Consider the following 20,511-nt stretch of genomic DNA (forward strand, 5'->3'; position numbering starts at 1 on the left):
AATAATCCGGCCATCCGTCACACATGCCCTTTCACCTCTGACCTTTCCAGTGGAATGTTCTGAGGGTTCAGCCGTCTCTCAAAGTGACCCAGCAAAATGGGAAACTTTGGAGCACTGGTCTCCATGGCAACTGGGCCACAAGAGTTCTTTCTCTCTCTCTCTCCCTCCCCGTCTTTCTCTCTTTCTCCCTCTCTTTCTCCAGCTATTTATGGGACTGTGTGCCAATCACGCATGCAGGGAAGTACTGAAAACAAGATGATATGGGGGGGGGGGGGGGGGGGGGGGGGGGTTACTGGTGAACACACACCAGCCTGGACACACACACACTTATAAACACACACACACACACACACACACACACACACACACACACACACACACACACACACACACAGAGCTGCTTCAGTCTCTCAATGAGAAACACACAGCACAGCCAAGAATTAGCCTGGGCAAGTGGGGACGTGTGAGTGTGTGAGTGTGTGTGTGAATACATGTGTGTGTGTGTGTGTGTGTGTGTTACACCTAGGTGTTTGTAATCAGTCAAACTGGAGTCTCTACCAGTTATACGCTGATGCATCCTCATAGCACCAACAGTCTGCAACAGGCGAACACTCAGCAGCGAGTCATAGTAGGCAACACTCACACACACACACACACCCTCTCACACACACACACCCTCTCACACACACACACCCTCTCACACACACACACCCTCTCACACACACACACACCCTCTCACACACACACACACCTCTCACACACACACACACCCTCTCACACACAGCACACACACCCTCTCACACACACACACACACACACACCCTCTCACACTCTCACACACAGTCTGGAGCCCAGATGTGCGTCTGGACTGGGATCACACAACTCTACTCCCATCCTTCAGTTTCGAGCGCGTCATCCGTCTCTTCCGGTCTCTCCGTTCTCCTGATCCCACTTCTCGGTTCACCAAACACCATTAGGTCTCTCTGCCCTGGAGTCCACAACACAAACCGAGCACACACACACACACACACACACACACACACACACACACACACACACACTTCAGCGCTCGTTACCACGCACCTGCTCCACAGTCGTTGGCAAACGACCTCCATTAATTCTCTCTCTGTGAAAATGTCCAGCGTTCAGACATTAAACTACAATCTGAGGACTCGTGGGAGCAACAGCAATTTCTCTCTGATTGAGACAAGCGTGCCAGGACTGGTGTGCAAGGCCTCATGGGAGTTGGAGTCCTTGAATGTGATCAAAGCTGTCGGGTTGAAACGCGTGGACAGACGAACCACGCGGAGGCCGTGTGTAGATGCGGAGAGATCGGCCCGGCTGCGAGGGCAGTGTGTGAAACATTAACCCTGCAGGTGCGGAGGGAAACCACTTCACAACCTACAGACACGTCAGAAAGAACGTTTCAGCAGGAAGAGAGCTGCAGGTTATGGAGGAATTACTGAACGGAACAAGGAAGCATGTGGTTTTTATAAAGTAGCTGCATGAAAAAAAATAAAGGCGTGTGTGTGTGTGTGTGTGTGTGTGTGTGTCTTGTCTGGAGAAGCAGAGGGAATGAGAAAGGAAGAAACACTGCTCCAAATGTGTGGTCAGCATCCCTCATTATGAGTTAAGTGCTAATACCTCTACTTAATAAGCTAGAAGTGGGAGTGTGTGTGTGTGTGTGTGTGTGTGTGACCACCTGCAATGGTCTCATTCCCACGGCAAAGGTTGTGGGTGGGCTGTGCACATCATACACTACCTCGTTGATTGCAGCACAGTCAGCAAAGCATAACCACACACACACACACACACACACACACACACACACACACACACAGTCTCTCTTTCTCTCTCTCTGGACAAAGGGACCACAACTCCAAAAAAGTGGGGGTGATGGAGTCAGAAAGTGGAAAAGAAGACGGGGGGGGGGGGGGGGGGGGGGTGTAACCCCTCAATGACTCAGGAGCAACTGACTTCAAACAAGGCTCCAATGTAACACACACACACACACACACACACACACACGAGAGCTTCTGCGGTTTTAGATGACCAAGAATAGTGTTCAAACTCTTTTTACCCCCATAAACCCCCCCAGTTCACCTGTTCCTGTACAACAACAGCAAAGCGGCGTTGGGACTTCAGACTCTGGCGTGGAGGAATAAAGGTGATTGTGGGAGGAGTGCAGACAGGCCAAACAAACAGAGCTTCCCCAGACACCAGCACACAACCTGCTACTGTGTCCCTTCCTCAAACAGAGGCGTGTGGGTTTGGTGGAGAGCCCCTCTGCACCGGGGGACAAGCGTCCAAACCTGCAGGGTTCACACAGGGACACGGGGCTGTTCAAGTCCGGCTTTCTCAGTGTACACACACACACACACAGAAAGACAGGCTGAGTGAGAAGCAGAGAAAAGGAAACAGAAAGAAAGGGAACTACAGAAAGTAGAATGAGAGAGAGAGAGAGAGGCAGAGAGAGAGAGAGGGGAAAAATCTCTCAAATGAACATCAACACTTCCACTCTCCAAATGGTCACAGCACTCGCAGAAGTCCCAGAATGCATTGCTCTTCACCAGAAGGTCACGTAAAGCCACAAAGCTGCACCGTCCAACCCAAACACAACAGGTGACATCACTACCGTGGAGCACTGGCCGTGTTCTCCAAGCTGGAAACTCCACGGCCCATAAACACATCTCACACGTCCAGAACCTTCAGCAGGGCTGTGGCTCCACCTGTCAGACCCCCTAGCCGAGATCACACGTGTACATGTTTACACAGCGCTCGTGTCACCCCTCACAGTAGCAGCGCCCCCTCCTGGCAGACCTCACACCAAATCAGGGGGGGGGGGGGGGGGGGGGCAATACAGGCGCTGCCATGACAACGGTCACATTACTATGGGTTAGAGAGAGGAGAACGCCGTGTTTGGCAGCAGCAGGGCGGTGACTAGGAACTACACGTTAATGAGATTAGGCACACACACACACACACACACACACACACACACACACACACACACACACACACGCCGGTCATTATCTCTGGACGTGGCTCCATTAGAGCTTTCATGTGTGCATTGTAGGGACGGGCAATTTGAAAGATATAATATCACAAACATACGCTTTCAGATACAATATCACATACGCTTTCAGCACACATTACAACATTTGTTTTAGGTGGACCAAACACGGCACCAACAGAATATCCACGTTTAAAAAGAGTAAATAAAAAATAAACGTACAAATCGGAAATCAGAAATCAGCCCAACAGCACATATAAGCAGCAAGTGTGAGCGTTTATGATCAAGACCTTCTCTAATGCTTTTATATGCTGTGTTAAGGCGCTAGAGAAGGTCTTTATCATTAACACTGTTTATGATGACCTCCACTAACGCTTTAATACCGTTTATGTGTTAGAGAAGGTCTTTATAACAAAACCCTTGGTGTTGAAGCAGACAGTACCATGCCATGCACACCACAACAATTTAAAACTTATGTTAATATCACAACACTCACCTCAGTTTGTGACCCTCTGTCTCTCTCTCTCTCTCTCACACACACACACACCACTGTATCAGAGTTTACTCATACAGTGACATGACCACCCACAGTGGCCTCCTATCCAGATCACAATTTTACACGTACACAGCCATCACACATAAATCACACGAGAGAGAGAGAGAGAGAGAGAGAGAGAGAGAGAGAGAGAGAGATGAGAGAGAGAGAGGAGAGAGAGAGAGAGAGAGAGAGAGAGAGAGAGAGAGAGAGAGAGAATACGTGTTTGTGTGTCTCTGAACAAGACCCCATTCCCAGTACAGAGACACAGAGGGCTTTGCCCTTCTGACATTATATGAGAGAGGAGAAATGTTCTCTTAAAACAACACAGGCACATTCGTTAGAAGCACAAACATATGGAGACTTACAAATGGGAAGAAAATAATTTAGCAGTCTGGGACAGGAATAATGATGATGACAACACACGCAGACACACACAGACACACACAGAGACACACGTACAGACTGGGACAGGAATAATGATGATGACAACACACGCAGACACACACACACAGACACACGTACAGACTTAATGCACACTAACTTTCACCGTGACTACTAGAGTCAGGGGTGGACAAAAATGCCCACCAATCAGCAGCAAGGAAAACATCAACCATTTAAACCACTCCACCAATCTGCTCTCGGCCTGAGGGCAGCGGCTAGTCACCTAAACATGTCAGTCAAAATGGGGAGGGGGGGGGGAGGGGGGGGGATTAAGAGAATTCTTCTGAGCTTAAGCCAGTAAACATGAGACATCTTAAGCAGGAAGCTCAACTTCATTTGTCTCACCTGATCATTCTGGCAAGCAGTAGCAAAGCCTCCTCCAAACCCACCAGAACCACGACACCCATCACCGCTCAAGTATGAACACCATCTCTACCAGAACCACGACACCCATCACCGCTCAAGTGTGAACACCATCTCTACCAGAACCACGACACCCATCACCACTCAAGTGTGAACACCATCTCTACCAGAACCACGACACCCATCACCGCTCGTATGAACACCATCTCTACCAGAACCACGACACCCATCACCACTCAAGTGTGAACACCATCTCTACCAGAACCACGACACCCATCACCGCTCAAGTGTGAACACCATCTCTACCAGAACCACGACACCCATCACCACTCAAGTGTGAACACCATCTCTACCAGAACCACGACACCCATCACCGCTCGTATGAACACCATCTCTACCAGAACCACGACACCCATCACCACTCAAGTGTGAACACCATCTCTACCAGAACCACGACACCCATCACCGCTCAAGTGTGAACACCATCTCTACCAGAACCACGACACCCATCACCACTCAAGTGTGAACACCATCTCTACCAGAACCACGACACCCATCACCGCTCAAGTGTGAACACCATCTCTACCAGAACCACGACACCCATCACCGCTCAAGTGTGAACACCATCTCTACCAGAACCACGACACCCATCACCGCTCAAGTGTGAACACCATCTCTACCAGAACCACGACACCCATCACCACTCAAGTGTGAACACCATCTCTACCAGAACCACGACACCCATCACCACTCAAGTGTGAACACCATCTCTACCAGAACCACGACACCCATCACCGCTCAAGTGTGAACACCATCTCTACCAGAACCACGACACCCATCACCACTCAAGTGTGAACACCATCTCTACCAGAACCACGACACCCATCACCACTCAAGTGTGAACACCATCTCCACCCATTTCTAAAGGGTCTGGTCATATATACGTAATCTCACTACATCTATATTCAGTGATGTCATGATGTTACTAAGTAACGCGTTACTCCAATCTTACCACTTTTTTCAGTAACGAGTAATATAACGCGCTACTATTTCCAGTCCAGTAATCAGATTAAAGTTACTTATCCAAGTAACTGTGCGTTACTATTTTTATTTTCCTTAGTAAAATATATATTTTTGCTTTCTTCTTGGCTCAGTTCTACTTTTGCGTCTGACCGTAGCGCTCGACTCCGCGAGAGCGCGAGCACGTTTTACACGTCATTTTTTGCAGTGTCCTCCCGTAACGATATGTAGTAGTGTAAAGAAACACCCCTCAAAAACAGGGGAAAGAACATTACCTGATGAATTTTAATGTTGCATTGTGTTCCACGTTTGAAAAGTGCTGGAATTTTGACTAACGTAGCCTACTTAAAATGCTTGAAATTGTAATGGTATTTAGTTTCACAACAAATAGCTGTCTGACTGAACAGTTCGCTTGTATTACGTTTACAAATAAATGTACAAATAAGACCGCGCAGCTACACAAACGTAATGTCAGGAGATACTGTAGCGACTACTACTCCTCACGGTAAATTCCCTAACGGACACTTGGCCACTCAAGGAGTCTTAGCCCTTTAAGTGACACGGGGGGCGGAGCCTGCGCGCCAGGGTTGCGTTATCAGTAAAGTTTCCCTTCTCGAGATTTTTGGATTAAGCAGTTTCTGCCTCGGTTACCGAACCTGCTTCAATACATTGTTACTGTTAAAAATGCACTTCCAATAAAGTGAGTATTGGAAAAATTAATTTTGCTGCTGAATGTAACTACTAAAGTAACTTGTAATCTAACATAGTTACTTTTAAAATCAAGTAATCAGTAACGTAACCAAGTTACTTTTGAAATGAGTAATCAGTAATCGAATTACTTTTTCAAGGTAACTAAGCCATCACTGTCTATATTACAGTGAAATATAAAAGCACTATTTATACGGACGTTGCCTTCCCTGGCGATGGCCGAATGTCATCATAGCCACACCCTGGTCAGGAGTGTGTGTGTGTGTGTGTTGGAGGGCTACGGTCAGGGCCATCACAGCTGGGGTTGCCAGGTATAAGAAAAACGTGCAACAAACCGACATTCCACAGAACAGAATGAAAAAACAGAACAGCACAACAGTAACCAATGGTGGCTCAGGAGATGTGTAGATGTGCAAAGCATGTGCGTGCACATACATGTGTGTATATGTACGTGTGTGTGTGTGTGTGCGCGCGTGTTCTGTAGCAGATGCTGTTTAGCACGTGTGTTCTACAGCAGATGCTGCTCTCATAAGGTGAAGTTTTCATGCTTTAATTAGACACATACAAAACACTAACTATAATTAACTGTTTTTAAGCTCACCTTTTATGTTTAAGGTAAAAGGAAACAAAACAGCACTTAGAACACACACACACACGCACGCGCACACACACACACACACACACACAATGAAGCAGAATGAATTTCAGCCACACCCTTTCCCCCAGGCCCAATATTCTGAAATAAAAAGTCCGTAGTCATGACTACAGGACTATCGCGGTTGTGTCTTTTGATGTCTCCCTCAAAAATTATTCATCCCGGAGGTATAAACAGACACACACTACCAAACCCACACACTGCACTAAAACACAGTCACACTAATAACACACTCACGATAAAACATACACACACTTCAAAAACAGTCACACTAACAAAACACATCAGACATTTACATACACAGCACAGAGCCCAAATGAGAGCATGTTCATACAACTGTACTGAAGAAAGGAGAGGAGGGCTGTGTGTTCACACATTAACCCTTTAACCACAGCAGTCCGCAGATCTCACACTCACACGAGATAAAACAGATCTGGGGGGAACTGGGGTGAAACAAAGATTGTAATTGGCATTTGAAGACAAAGAATGAACTCAAAGTGACTAATCGGACTGATCCACAAGCGTGTCTCTCTCTCCGCCTGTCTGTCTCTCTCTCTCTCTCGCACACACACACACACACACACACACACACACACACACACACACACACACACCTCCTTCAGAAATCATTCTTTTGTACTAAATGACTTTCAGGGAGCAGCTGAGAGGGTAGAGAGAGTAACAGGGTGAGCTAATTAAGACAAAGAGGCAAACACAGAGGAGAGAAGAGAGTGGTGTTAAGGGCACGGAGAGGAAATGACAACAGCAGGGACGAGAGAGAGAGAGAGAACTGACAATCCCCTAGGTGACAGTGTCAGAAAGAGTCCAAGAGAGGAAATCTGGGAGTCTGGCGGCAGCAAAACCTAGTGTGTGTGTGTGTGTGTGTGTGTGTGTGTGTGTGGTTTTAACGAGGAGGCTGTCAGTACAGGAGGCTCAGGTTCTCTCGGGGTTGCTGTGGCATGAATGTCATCATCTAAAGAGGCCAGCAGGAGTCAGTGAGGGATGGCAGATTGTGGGGGGGGTCAGAGTTAGAGGCATTTACACACCGGGGCATGACACAGGGCAACCCTGGGGTATTACAAAGCTGACCAGTTAGCACAACCAGAGAGAGTAAGATGCAGAGAGAGAGAGAGAGAGAGAGAGAGAGAGAGAGAGAGAGAAAGAAAAGAGGGAGAGAGAGCGAGCCAGGGGAGAAGAAAGGCTTCACACATCAAAGGGAGCAAATGCAGCTTTAGAGGGCAGAGCTGCTGGGCTTTAGGAACACATGTCACACAACACAGGACAAAACATAGCCAGTGATAGACAGCACCTCTGAAATTGTGTGTGTGTGTGTGTGTGTGTGTGTGTGTGTGTGTGTGGTAGAGGGAGGGGGACGCCTTTTAAATGGATGAGGGTCATGCCTTGGGGCAGGAGAAGGTGTGAAGGGGAAAGAAGCCACAGAGATCATTCTGGACAAATGGATGGAGGGGGGAGAGGAACACAGGACTAGAGTCACAGGTCTCCAGAACCATGGACAGGAAAGAGGACAAGGACAGAGGGGGACAGTCAGCGTCCTTTACCACAGGACAAAAACAAGTCACCTTTTCCATGTCCGCAGAATAAAGCTGAACAGCACACACACACACACACACACACACACCTGTTCTTCCACACCACCTTTTAGTCTTTGATTCCACTCCATATAGAGCCCCCACACCCACACTGTGTGTTCACGTGTGTGTGTGTGTGTGTGTGTGTGATGAAGCTACAGAGCGCTGCAGCACGAAACAGCTCTGCTCACTAGCAGCTCCTCACAAGAAGCCCTGACCATCATCTCAGCAGGTCTGATGCAGCTCTAAAGCCACATGGAATATTACTGCTGTCCTTCTCAAAGACTCGTGTGTGTGTGTGTGTGTGTGTGTGTGTGTGTGTGTGTGTGTGTGTGTGGTGAGAAGATCAAAGAGACCTTCTCCCTTTCTCTTGATTAGCTCCTGACCCCACACATTCATGACCTTTAACCTCCAACCTCTGACCCCTCCTGTTGTTCCCTTGTGGGGGTTCCTCTGGGACACACACACACACACACGAGTGGAGATGAAGACAACAGTTGTCTCATTAACCTTTTACCAACACCCAAGAGTGGTTATGACTGTGGTGCAAAGGACGCGTCTATCAGCTGTTTTACATTCACCTACTTTACTGATCACAGACCGCAGGCACGTACGCACATGTCCCCACACACACACACACACACACACACACACCTTTTTCTTCCTGCATCTCCCTCTTCCATTTGGCCCCGCAGTCACATCTCATCCTGACACCTCCACTTAACGCACCTCTCTTAGCCCCTCCCCCTCTTAGCCCCTCCCCCTCTTAGCCCCTCCCCCTCTTAGCCCCTCCCCTGGGGGGCCTGCAGCTGCGACCCTGTCAGTCACATCTGAGGAGGCGGGGACGAGCCCAAACGTGACCCCGCCCTCTTCTTGCGCTAGTGAACATCATAGAGGGAAGGAGATAAAGAGAGAGTGGGGAGAACAAAGAAAAGAGAGAGAGAAGGAGAGAGAGGGGGAGGGAGGAGGAGAAGGAGATATGGCTGAAGTGTACAAGGGCATGCAGGTGGAAGTCAGGAGCAGATGAAAAGCCCAGAGATCAAAGCCCCCGCCGGCACCCACGGCCCCCGCCGGGTCTGGCGTGTGTGGGGCTCTCGTGCCACCGACCGGCGCTGCCCGTCACCCCCAACGACGGCTCTAGTCCTGCTAGCTCGCTGGGTGCTCTCAGACCGAGACAGAGGGCCGTTATCAGCGCACGCCAGGTGAGCACCGAGGCTCGATGGACACACGTGGCCCTGCAGGGGGAGCGGAGCCAGGACGGCACACACAGCACGTCACACCCCGACGCCTCAGTAGAACTGCGACGCTGGACTCCTCCTCCTCCTCCTCTTCCTCCTGCTGCTTCACTCTCTCCTCCAGAGGACACGGCTTTAGCGGGCCAGAACCAGGCCGTTTCTCTGGAGTCGGAGGTGGGTGTCTGTGCGGCCAGCGTGCTGAAACCGGGTCTGCGGGACGGGGCCGGCCTGGCTGTAAGCCGACACCCGAGGCGCAGCGCGAGAGAAAGCAGTCGGACCGGGTATGACCCTCTCCGTGCGCCCTGAACAAAGGACCCGACAGGGCTGGGAGGGGTCACAGGAGCTGGCAGGGGAGACCGGATTACAGGGACACCTGTGTTTTGGTCCTGATCCAGACCAAAAGGAAGATAAAAGGAAAACAAAAACAAAACAAAACAGCTGCCATGGCAACTACGTAGGCTCGGAGACACGTAAGCAAAACATCTCACCTCCAACGTACACGCACGTGGACCCAAGACAGAATCTCTATGTATACATTTTCCTTTTGACTCTGAATTCTACATGTACCCACATGCACCTCATACCATTTCAACATCACAGACAGGTGGTAACAAAGCTTCCCCACAGGCCCAGGAAACTGCCCCACGGGCCCAGGAAACTGCCCCACGGGCCCAGGAAACTGCCCCACGAGCCCAGGAAACTGCCCCACGGGCCCAGGAAACTGCCCCACGGGCCCAGGAAACTGCCTCAACACTTCTACAAATGTGCAAACTGTTTCTCTGACAGGAGCCTGTTGGAACCAGGAAAAAACTCTTTCGACATGCCAACATAAAAGATAAACAGAACCAAATTTAGTGGATGAAATCAAACAAACTCACCCTGACTGGCGTGCTCTTGGTCTGGAGCCTTTGGGGCTGCGTTCCTGCCGTTCCCTGTTCCCTCTGCCCTCCACCAGCGCCCGGGTTCCTCACCCCCCCGCCAGCCGATCCGTTGGTACAGGCCGCCGCCGGCCCCGCCCCCGTCCGCCTGGGCCGCTGCTTGATGCCGTCGAGCAGGCGGACCAGCAGGATGTTGCTGGGCAACTGGTCCACGCCGCTGCCCACCAGGGTGCGGCACTCGGGGCAGCGGAGCTCGCCGCGCGACCCCACGATGCCCAGCAGGCAGCGGCGACAGAACGTGTGCTGGCAAGGCAGCACCTTGGCCGTGGCGTCCAGACGCTCCAGGCACACCGGGCACTCCAGCAGGTCCAGGAGAGCAGACTCGTCCATCGTGGGAGAGCCCCGCCCCCGTCCACAGACGCTCACTCGCTCGCTCACGCCGTGCTGACTCCCGGAGGACAGAGGGACATGGCGGGTGGGTGAGGGGGTACGAGTGTCCAGCCCCGGGGTCACGTCACCGCCATACCGCCATCACGGTCACGTTACGGTCACTGCAGGAGACAACGACACAGTGGCAACGTTACAAGTGAGCAAGTTGTCAGACGTCTGCCAAATTTAATCCGTATACTATCAGGCTGCAGTCTAGTTCGTTAACTTCACCCAGACCAGAGAGGTCTGGATACAGGATACTCTGTGTGGAATGTGCGCTGTTAAGGACAACTCTGTCATCAAAACAAAATCACCTGAATGCATAACATCAAAGTGTCGGGTTTCACCCAGCGAAGTAAAACAAGCCTGTGGCACGAAAACACCCCCCGCCACTAACAAAGGACAAGGAACCTCCTGACGCCTTACAAACTTGCGCGAGCTACAGACCAAACCCCAGAAACAGCCCACAAACCCAGAGGACAGTTTTACTCTACAGGGGCTGCGAGACCCGGGCGACCGGGAGTTCACACAATAAGCGAGCTGGCACTATTCTCGGTCACGTTGAGGAGACGAGCATACGTGCCTGAACTACTAAGGTGCCAAATCGAAGCTATTGACGGCGACCCCGCGGCTCTTGTCCCGGGTCTCCTCGCGGATCCCTAATCGCCGATCCCGTTTAATTCCGCAGCTAATAGGTGAGCAAGTTTCAGACAGCCTGCAATTTTACACTGAGCTCCGGTTCGAAATGCAGAGGCAAGCTGCAGTCAGCGGAGTGGGAACGTGTGGTAATACAGCCCCAGCTCTTAATATACACCCGCACAAACCCCCAAACGCACGCCATACACCCGCACAAACCCCCAAACGCACGCCATACACCCGCACAAACCCCCAAACGCACGCCATATACCCTCACAAACCCCCAAACTCACGCCATATACCCTCACAAACCCCCAAACTCACCCCATATACCCTCACAAACCCCCAAACTCACCCCATATACCCTCACAAACCCCCAAACTCACCCCATATACCCTCACAAACCCCCAAACTCACCCATATACCCTCACAAACCCCCAAACTCACCCATATACCCTCACAAACCCCCAAACTCACCCTTATACCCGCACAAACCCCCAAACTCACACTTATACCCGCACAAACCCCCAAACACACGCCATATACCCGCACAAACCCCCAAACACACGCCATATACCCGCACAAACCCCCAAACACACGCCATATACCCGCACAAACCCCCAAACTCACGCCATATACCCGCACAAACCCCCAAACTCACGCCATATACCCGCACAAACCCCCAAACTCACCCATATACCCTCACAAACCCCCAAACTCACCCATATACCCTCACAAACCCCCAAACACACCCATATACCCGCACAAACCCCCAAACTCACCCATATACCCGCACAAACCACCAAACACACGCCATATACCCGCACAAACCCTTAAACTCACCCATATACCCGCACAAAGGACACGGCGGGGCTCAATACACGCTCCCCTTTAAACTCGCTCGGCTGAGGGAGTCCCGACAGTTTCGTGGCGAACAGGATTCGCGGTGTTGTCGCTACTTTGTTTTATTGTTGAACCTTTCGTCAACACGACAGCGCACACACACACACAACTACCACTTTACTACCATTCCGAGCGAAGTTGTTACTTGTAACGTTAACTATCCGGTTTTCGAGGATCTCCTGGGGAGAACAACAAACGCTACCTTAAACACGGCCTCTCTTCCTTCACTCCTCCTCTTCCAGCTTTCTTTCCGAGTTCTGCCGCTCCGACTGGTGAATTCGCCTCTCGACACTTGTGGGGGGAGAAGGAGCCGGAGATCTTGATCCTGGAGTAGAAACTCTCCACAGTTCGTCCACTTCACCGTCCTAACTAATCCATTAATGTAGTATATGAGGTGAGGGCTGCAGGAGGCTCCGACTGGGGTAAAGAGGGACGGTGTGAGCGGAGTCACAGCCCACGTCCGTGTCGGAGCGCCATCATGAACTCCGTCCTCACCGGGATTGGTGGCGCAAACGGACGCCAGGCGAGAGGGGGGGTTATTAACCAGGCGGACGCTTTCAAAAACCATGTATGTTTTCACACAAAATCAACATTAGCACCTAAGGTTTTGTGTTGTATTTGTTTCCTATGACTGTATATCCTCGGAAAATAAATAACAGAGTACTCTTCGGAAGTGAAGTCGTGAACATTTTGAAATAGTTCGTATATAATCTTCGCCTGTTTTGTTTGAGAAACCACGGTTGGCCATGGAGGCGGTTCACCAGTGTGCTAAAGTTTCCGCAAAAAAAACACTATTTCCACATTTAAATGCAGCTGGCGACATTACATCAAGGAGTATTATTTGTTTAATTTAAAGACTTGCCTTTTGTAGTGACATATTTTCTTTCTTACCTGTAGCCTTCAATTTATGTCAGTTTCCACTTCACCCTAAAATAAGACATCAATCTCCCCTTATATAAAAAAAACTGTTCCTACACATTAGATTTAGTTTATTTTGTCTTAGGTCACACAGTAAATTTAAAGGCTAACTAGACAGATTACTGCTTACCTAAACATAGGTAACTGTCAACAGTTATGTTTGTGAGCAAATGCCTTCACAGTTATGTCTGTATTTTCTACTTTAATATATATATCTGTTGTGTTAAGCATTTATCATGGTCTAATAATACATTACAGCTCAAATCTATTATGGACAGGGCATAAAGAGGCAGGGTCAGATTGCAGCTGCCATTTTCTCATTATGGGCAACTGGAGTCCTTCTCAGTGGGGGAGGAGGACCTAATTACCATATAGTAAATATCAAAACCATCCTAGGCATTAGACAACCTGACTATTCCCACCCAAGCCGTTATGAAATTACAGCGATGATATACGAGCTGGAGTCGTGTGCGTGTAGTGTTGTATTAGTGCTGTGTGGTAATGGGCAGGTGTTTGACGTGCTCAGACTAATAGAGCAGTAATGACCAGACCACAGTAGCTCCCCTTCAATGGCACAGCTAGACAGCTCTGCTCATCGGGGCCTTTCAAACAGATATTCTACCTGACCGCTCAAAGGTTACAGTCTCAGTAGCTGGCCAGACAGACACACACACACACACACAGAACATATGAACATATTCATTACATTACTACTTTATTAAAGTTTGTCAGATCAACAATACAGTCTGCCTGTTCTGGAATCTGAACACACACACACACACACACACACACACACAAAACACACATGGATACCCAAGATTTATTCAGCATGTATAACTAAAGCAGCACACACTCATCCCCCCAAAGCACTCCCACGTGCAGGCAAGTCTCATCTTCTGGACTGAAGCCTCAACCCTACGTCAAAACGCATAAGCGCGTATTGATTCCCAATATGACGACACTAATAAGATCAAAATAAATTGATCGTCGGTCAGACGAGGGCTTCAACTGACCTTCCTGCACACTTACTGTGTGGACATCAGAAGGTTGCATCATCACCTCAGGCCAGTGAGAAGCCTCCGGTTTATAGGTTCTTTGTCATTTACCTGCCTGGGGCAGTTGTTTCCTAGATGGTACACCTGAAACTATAAATAGAGAAGAGTCTGCTTTTAGAAATGAACAAATGGTCAGGACCTGTTCTCAGGATCACGTGAATGCACATTTCTGCAGGACAAAAACCTCAGTCACACCTCCACACAAGGCATGAAGGGTCAAAACAGACACAGTGAGAGGCATACAGCCATGATGGCAGAGCACAGAATAATCGATGAGTTTGCTAACCAGCCTACTAGCCCTGTCATATTTATGGGATTTAGCTCAAAATACAGGTGACAGTGTTAGCTGGACATCTGACTGCACTCTATTGCAATTAAGCCTTGGTATAAACAATCTTGTGTGTGGGTTAATGAAGAACCCACCAATCACATTATCATTACACAAGAAGAAACATCTGTTTCAAAAGACATTTGTACTGCCAAACTTGTTCCTCTCAACACTGACATTATCGTGAAACTCACAATAGCAGGATATTGACTGCAGTTAAAAAGCATTTATTTTTCACATTAATTTGGTATCTTGGGAGGCATTTTGTTAAAATAGTTAATAATTTGGAATAAAACGTGTAAGCCTGCTGCTTGGCAGACCCTGGCAGAAAGCATCCTGGAATGGCCAACATACGTGTGTGAGTGTAATAGAAGAATTCGTAAAGGTCGTCTGATGTGCACGCACAAATGTTGGTTTAAAGTGTAAAGGATCCCCTGTGGACTGTAGAGAACATGTTTTTTTCCATTTCTGTCAGCAGTGTTGGGCCATACCAGAATACTGCAGCACACTAGCGGAGGGGCGGGGCTACAGGTGGAAAACAATAAAAACACAGTGATTTACACTCATCTCGCTGTGCTCGAGGGCCTTGCATTCTGGGAGAGAGAGAGAGAGATGCATGTGGTGGTGGGGTTATAAAGAATTGATTTATAATAGCTTGGCCCCTGGCTGTCATGCAGAGTCCCATTGGAACTGGCAATAGCCTTCAGGTCATATTTCACTGTTGCCAGGAGACACTTACCACACCCCCCTGGGGATGGGGGCAGCGACCATAAGGCCTGGTTATAGCTTCCTGGCTGACCCCCAAATAACATACCTCTTTGATATATGACCAACCCAATCATCACAGAATCTGGACTAGAGATTATTTTTAGAGCTAAATGACAGTGCAGGTGATTTGCAATAACTAGGGCATAATTGGACACACACACACACACAATGGCTCTTATGACACACTCCAATTTAGAAGTGAGTGGCACCTACACTAAAGTCTGGTTTCATAGCCTAGGTTAACTTAATCTTGGTCTGGGAAATGGGATGTTAGAAATGATAAACGATACTGTGATATTTGTATTCCACAGCTCATTGGTAATTTTTGTAGGTCCTGCTAGACATAAATGACAAGAGTGCACAAGCTCCTGGTGAGTTTGTCTTATGGTGGACATTATTCTGTCCCGTGTCCCTCTGTCGCTGTCTTTCCCTTTTACAGCCAATAACATACCTGTCAGTTCAGTAATGAGTCTCAAGTCAGAGCACCGTGAGACAAAACGTTTTCCATGTACATGAGAGAGAGAGAGAGAGGGGGGGCAGCGATAGAGAGGGGGAGGGAGAGAGAGAGAGAGAGATAGAGGGGAAGGAGAGAGAGAGGGGGAGAGAGAGAGGGAGGGAGAGAGAGAGAGAGGGAGATAGAGGGGAAGGAGAGAGAGGGGGAGGGGGGGAGAGAGAGAGGGAGAGAGAGAGAGGGAGATAGAGGGGAAGGAGAGAGAGAGGGGGGAGATAGAGAGGGAGATAGAGAGAGAGAAAGAGGGGAGAGAGAGAGAGAGAGAGGGAGAGAGATGACCATGATTGTTTCCCAACATGAGTCCTCACTGACAGGTGACTCTGGGATGGCTTCCAGCAGGATCGCCTCCTGTGCCCCATTCATCTCCCTGCACGCTCACATCTTCTACACGGTCTTCTACAACCGTGTACACAAAATTACAGATTGAGGCTTTAAATCTGCATGGTGCACAGCAAGTGGCTAGAGCAGCGGCCCATCAGCCCGCTGGCTGCGACACACGCAGATTAAAGTCATTTAATCCAGCAGGACCCAGTCAGACGCTCTGTTCAGAGCCATCGTAATGCAGATAGCAGGCTGGGGAGGAGGGTGTGTGTGTGTGTGTGTGTGGGGGGGGGGGGGGGGGGTAGCTAAAGGCGAGCAGGGGCGTGAGGGTGGGAGATGCCCGTCAGACAGAGCTTTCCGCACGGCATCGCGCAGCGCTGTGATTGGTGGAGCACTGTGCCATACTCACGCCTGGCTTCACCTTCAACAAACAACATTTTGTAAATTAAAATCAGCTCTTGCAATTCGAGATGACAGTCCCAAGTTTTTCTCCCTGATTCCTACCACTAAATCAAACAACACACAGATCCAGCGCTTACATCATCATTCTAGCCAAACACACCTGCCTGCATTTTATTAATGAACCATATCACATTTCAGTGCTACTTTAATGTAGTAATGTTCAACGTTCAGCGCACTTAATTAAATTTCCTCATCTGTTTTCCAGATTTACATGCATGTGTTCATTGCTTTAAATGCTACATTGCCGATAACACAGCCCTTCAAAGAAGGCTTTCTTCAACTACTTGACTACAAGATAAATATGAAAAATGTGTGATATGTTTTTGGATGTTTAGTTGTCATTTGGTAAATAGCACAGGCCAAACCTGCAGTCTGTATGGGTGTTGGTACGGTTGATACTGATGTAGTACTGCTGTAATTGTGCTACAGTGATGTTTGAGATATGAAGTGAAAATCCCAGACCTCAAATTAAAGTTTAACCACATAATTGTTTAATTTCCAAGTAGTATGTTTTTATGTATATTAGTAGTAGTTATGTATATATTTATATATATTTTTGGTTTCGTTTTGTCCAAAGCCCTGATAAATACAGGTTTGCCCTGTAGTACTGACTAGCTTGGCATTGAGAAAGTACTAATGGCTATAGTTCCTCACAGCTGTTTTTATACACGGGTGCAAAGGTTGTTCTTTCATTTGTACATTTCTGTAGTTCCAGGGTTAGAGACGCAAGGCTGTAGTGGTACCTCAACGTCCATGACACACCCTGTACAAGAGGATCTCTGGACTAGGTCAGAGGAAATCTGGTTTCTTACTCCAACAACATCATTTTTGTCTAAGGAAACACTGATGAGGAGTGGCTGGGAGCCATTAGAGACATTAACATCAGAAAGGATCAGTCTGAGGACAGATACAATCCATTAAGGTTTACCAGTACCATTACCAGTGCCCTTACTGTACTGAGAAAGACTGAACATAGTCATGCTGGTGGGGTCAGCACGACATATTGCCAGTCACCGTCGTTTAACGTTGTGGACACTATAGGATCAGATTTGTGCAATATTTGCGCAGCCAGCAGCGGTGTCACTGTTCTCATCGTGCTCTTGATGAACTCAAGTCTATAAAACTGTTAACTTATTACATATTATAACCCTGTAAACATTTCTCTGTAAAACCTCCCTTTATGTTCCAATAGTAAAGCAATTGCTTTGTCTAATCCTATTCTAACTCTATATGTTTGCTGTTTATTATTTTAGCATGTTTAGTATGTGATGACTGAATATCTAAAAATTCCATATTCAAACATACATTTAAGTAATATTTAAATAGTCTTAACATATACTCATGGGTTAAATTGCTTAGTAATTTACATACAGTAGACTGATTTAAATAGACTGACCAGACTAAGGGTCAGAGTTCAGGTGCTCCAAATTCATTTAATACTTGTGCTGTTTTTTAAGAACCATATATACTAAACTCGTGTGTCACTGTGTCATACCTCAGAAGCAAAAGGTAAAATTTCAAATGCAAAGGAAGTAAATATATAAATATATAAAAGTACAAGATCACAGAATGGAAGCAAAAGGCATATCTCTGTATTTAATTAAGCTTGATTTAATTTATTATTTGTAATGTCTGTCATTAGATTTTCATACTTAATATTTTCATTATGGATATTTTAATTCGGTGTAATACTTACTACACGGAACTCCACTGCGTTATCTAGAGCAGCATAATTACTCCGCACTATCAACCTGAAACCGGCCTGAGTTACACCGATCCCCATAGTCCTAGGGAGCATTTAAAACTAGGACTCACACACACGCTCACTTACGTAACTCTGTGACCTACATTAAACCCCTCAGGGAGGTAAATTACACCTGTATCTCAACCCTCCGAGATGAGACGGGCCAGTAATTGAACCAGGCTCGAGGGGAAGCAGTAGGCACAGCCAAAGGTGAATGAATTACTGAAGCGGCCAAAGGAGACGCAGGGATGATTCATTTCTCCATGAGGAGGCGCAGGGCTCACAGGTGCTGGCCAGGACGGCGTCGGCACGCACGTGTAGGACATTTCACTCCTTGCCATTTCACTCACTTCCTCCAGGGGATCCAAAACAGGAAGTCAATTAGTAACTTGTTCCCAGGAGCTGATGAATGGGGGTGATTTTGTGGAGTGATTCTGGAGGAGAGAGCAGCGTGGAGGAGATAACGGCTTCCACCCGCCGAACATCCATCCTGCTGTCTCCGCCCTGCTGGAGTCAACCTGCGCCATCACTCACAGGGACACGCAGTCTTCCACTCAGACCCGGTCGGGCCACCACGCTGTCTGGGTCCCGCCGACCCCGGACGGCACCGTGAACCAGCCCCTCACCAATTCCATCGCCATTTTAGAACTGGAGGAAAAAAAAGACCAGGAGAGATTGAGAGAAAAAAGCGTGTTGAAGCTGAAACTGTGGTCAACGCCCCCTCCACGGTGCTGAAACTGTGGTCAACGCCCCCTCCACGGTGCTGAAACTGTGGTCAACGCCCCCTCCACGGTGCTGAAACTGTGGTCAACGCCCCCTCCACGGTGATGAAACTGTGGTCAACGCCCCCTCCACGGTGATGGGATTTCTCCCCTCCATCATCTCAGGCAGTGGGATTCACGTCGCACTGCCTGACGAGCAGAACAATGATGGAAACGTCTGGAACACCGAGAGTGAGGGAGTCCCTCCGTCCCTCCGTCCCTCCGAGCAAATGGGAACGGAGACGTGACATTAAGAAGCAGTTTTATCATCAACACGGGGCCATTGTTGCATGTTAATTTTGAAGACCGCACATGTGTGTAGACAAAAAGCTCTGCCAAAGAAAACCAAGGTCATAAGGACAAACCTGCTTCAGTAAGAGGACCACGGTGAAGGCAATATATCAAAGTACTGACATTGTTAAAACACAAACTTTAACTTCTTTGAACTTTAAAACTTCAAAGAATACAAGTGAAAATTCTCAAGATTAGACTGAACCACAAGTTGGGTGTGCACGCGCGCACACACCATTGCATCAAATTAGCATGTAGCTAAAATCGTGGCTGTAAAAGCTAAAGGAGCAAGCTACAATATGTAAGAAACAGAAGCTTACAGAGAGAACCTCTGAGATGTACAGTCTCCTCTCACATTTCAACTCACGCTACCGCAAAACGCTGGTGCACTGTGGTTGTCTGAGCTCACGAGAGCGTTTGAAAGTTGGACTGGGTTCGGGGAAAATCCAGATTCTGCTCCAAGTGGGACCCGCGACAGCCGCACACCTGTTTGTGTTTGACAAACAGCAAAATTGGAAACAGGTCCAATCATGTTTCAAAAGTGGAGAAAAAAATCCCGCCCACGATGGACGCTGAAAATAGAAACTGGTAAAAGGGCTCACAGGCATGACGGAGCGCTGGTGTCTACATGGTTCACCATGAGTTCACGCTGGTTTGTCCAGGCCGGCAACAAAACCCAGACAGAGGACTCACAAGCACACAAAACTAACCCAAAAAAAGTGTTTATTTTTTAATACAAAGATGCACATTCTGTGTCTACATCAGACAGCAGAAGCTTTTCAAACACATTTTCTCGTTCTTTACTGTACATGTTTTTGACAACATTCTGTACATCCTTTGTACTTGCGTGCACCACACCAGAGCAGTAGCTACTACAATGACATCATCCCATTTACATCACAACAGAGGCGTAGCAGCTCGAGGCAGGAGCTCGAGGCAGCAGC

The 20,511-nt window shown here is 48.3% G+C and overlaps 1 protein-coding gene across 1 annotated transcript in view; it reads right to left on the reverse strand.

The window, feature by feature from the left end:
• Positions 1 to 13,044, reverse strand: part of sh3rf1 (SH3 domain containing ring finger 1) — a 26,135-nt gene extending 13,091 nt beyond the window's left edge. The window contains exons 1-5 of the mRNA XM_077018167.1: positions 12,611 to 13,044; positions 10,441 to 10,991; positions 10,130 to 10,352; positions 9,713 to 9,905; positions 9,386 to 9,562 (exon numbers count right to left, since the gene is read on the reverse strand). Of these exons, the coding sequence (XP_076874282.1) occupies positions 9,386 to 9,562; positions 9,713 to 9,905; positions 10,130 to 10,352; positions 10,441 to 10,830 (983 nt within the window). The 5' untranslated portion in view covers positions 10,831 to 10,991; positions 12,611 to 13,044. The remainder of the gene's footprint in view (positions 1 to 9,385; positions 9,563 to 9,712; positions 9,906 to 10,129; positions 10,353 to 10,440; positions 10,992 to 12,610) is intronic.
• Positions 13,045 to 20,511: the final 7,467 nt, after the last annotated feature.

This window comes from Brachyhypopomus gauderio, chromosome 9 (assembly GCF_052324685.1).
Source record: "Brachyhypopomus gauderio isolate BG-103 chromosome 9, BGAUD_0.2, whole genome shotgun sequence".
NCBI lineage: Eukaryota > Metazoa > Chordata > Actinopteri > Gymnotiformes > Hypopomidae > Brachyhypopomus > Brachyhypopomus gauderio.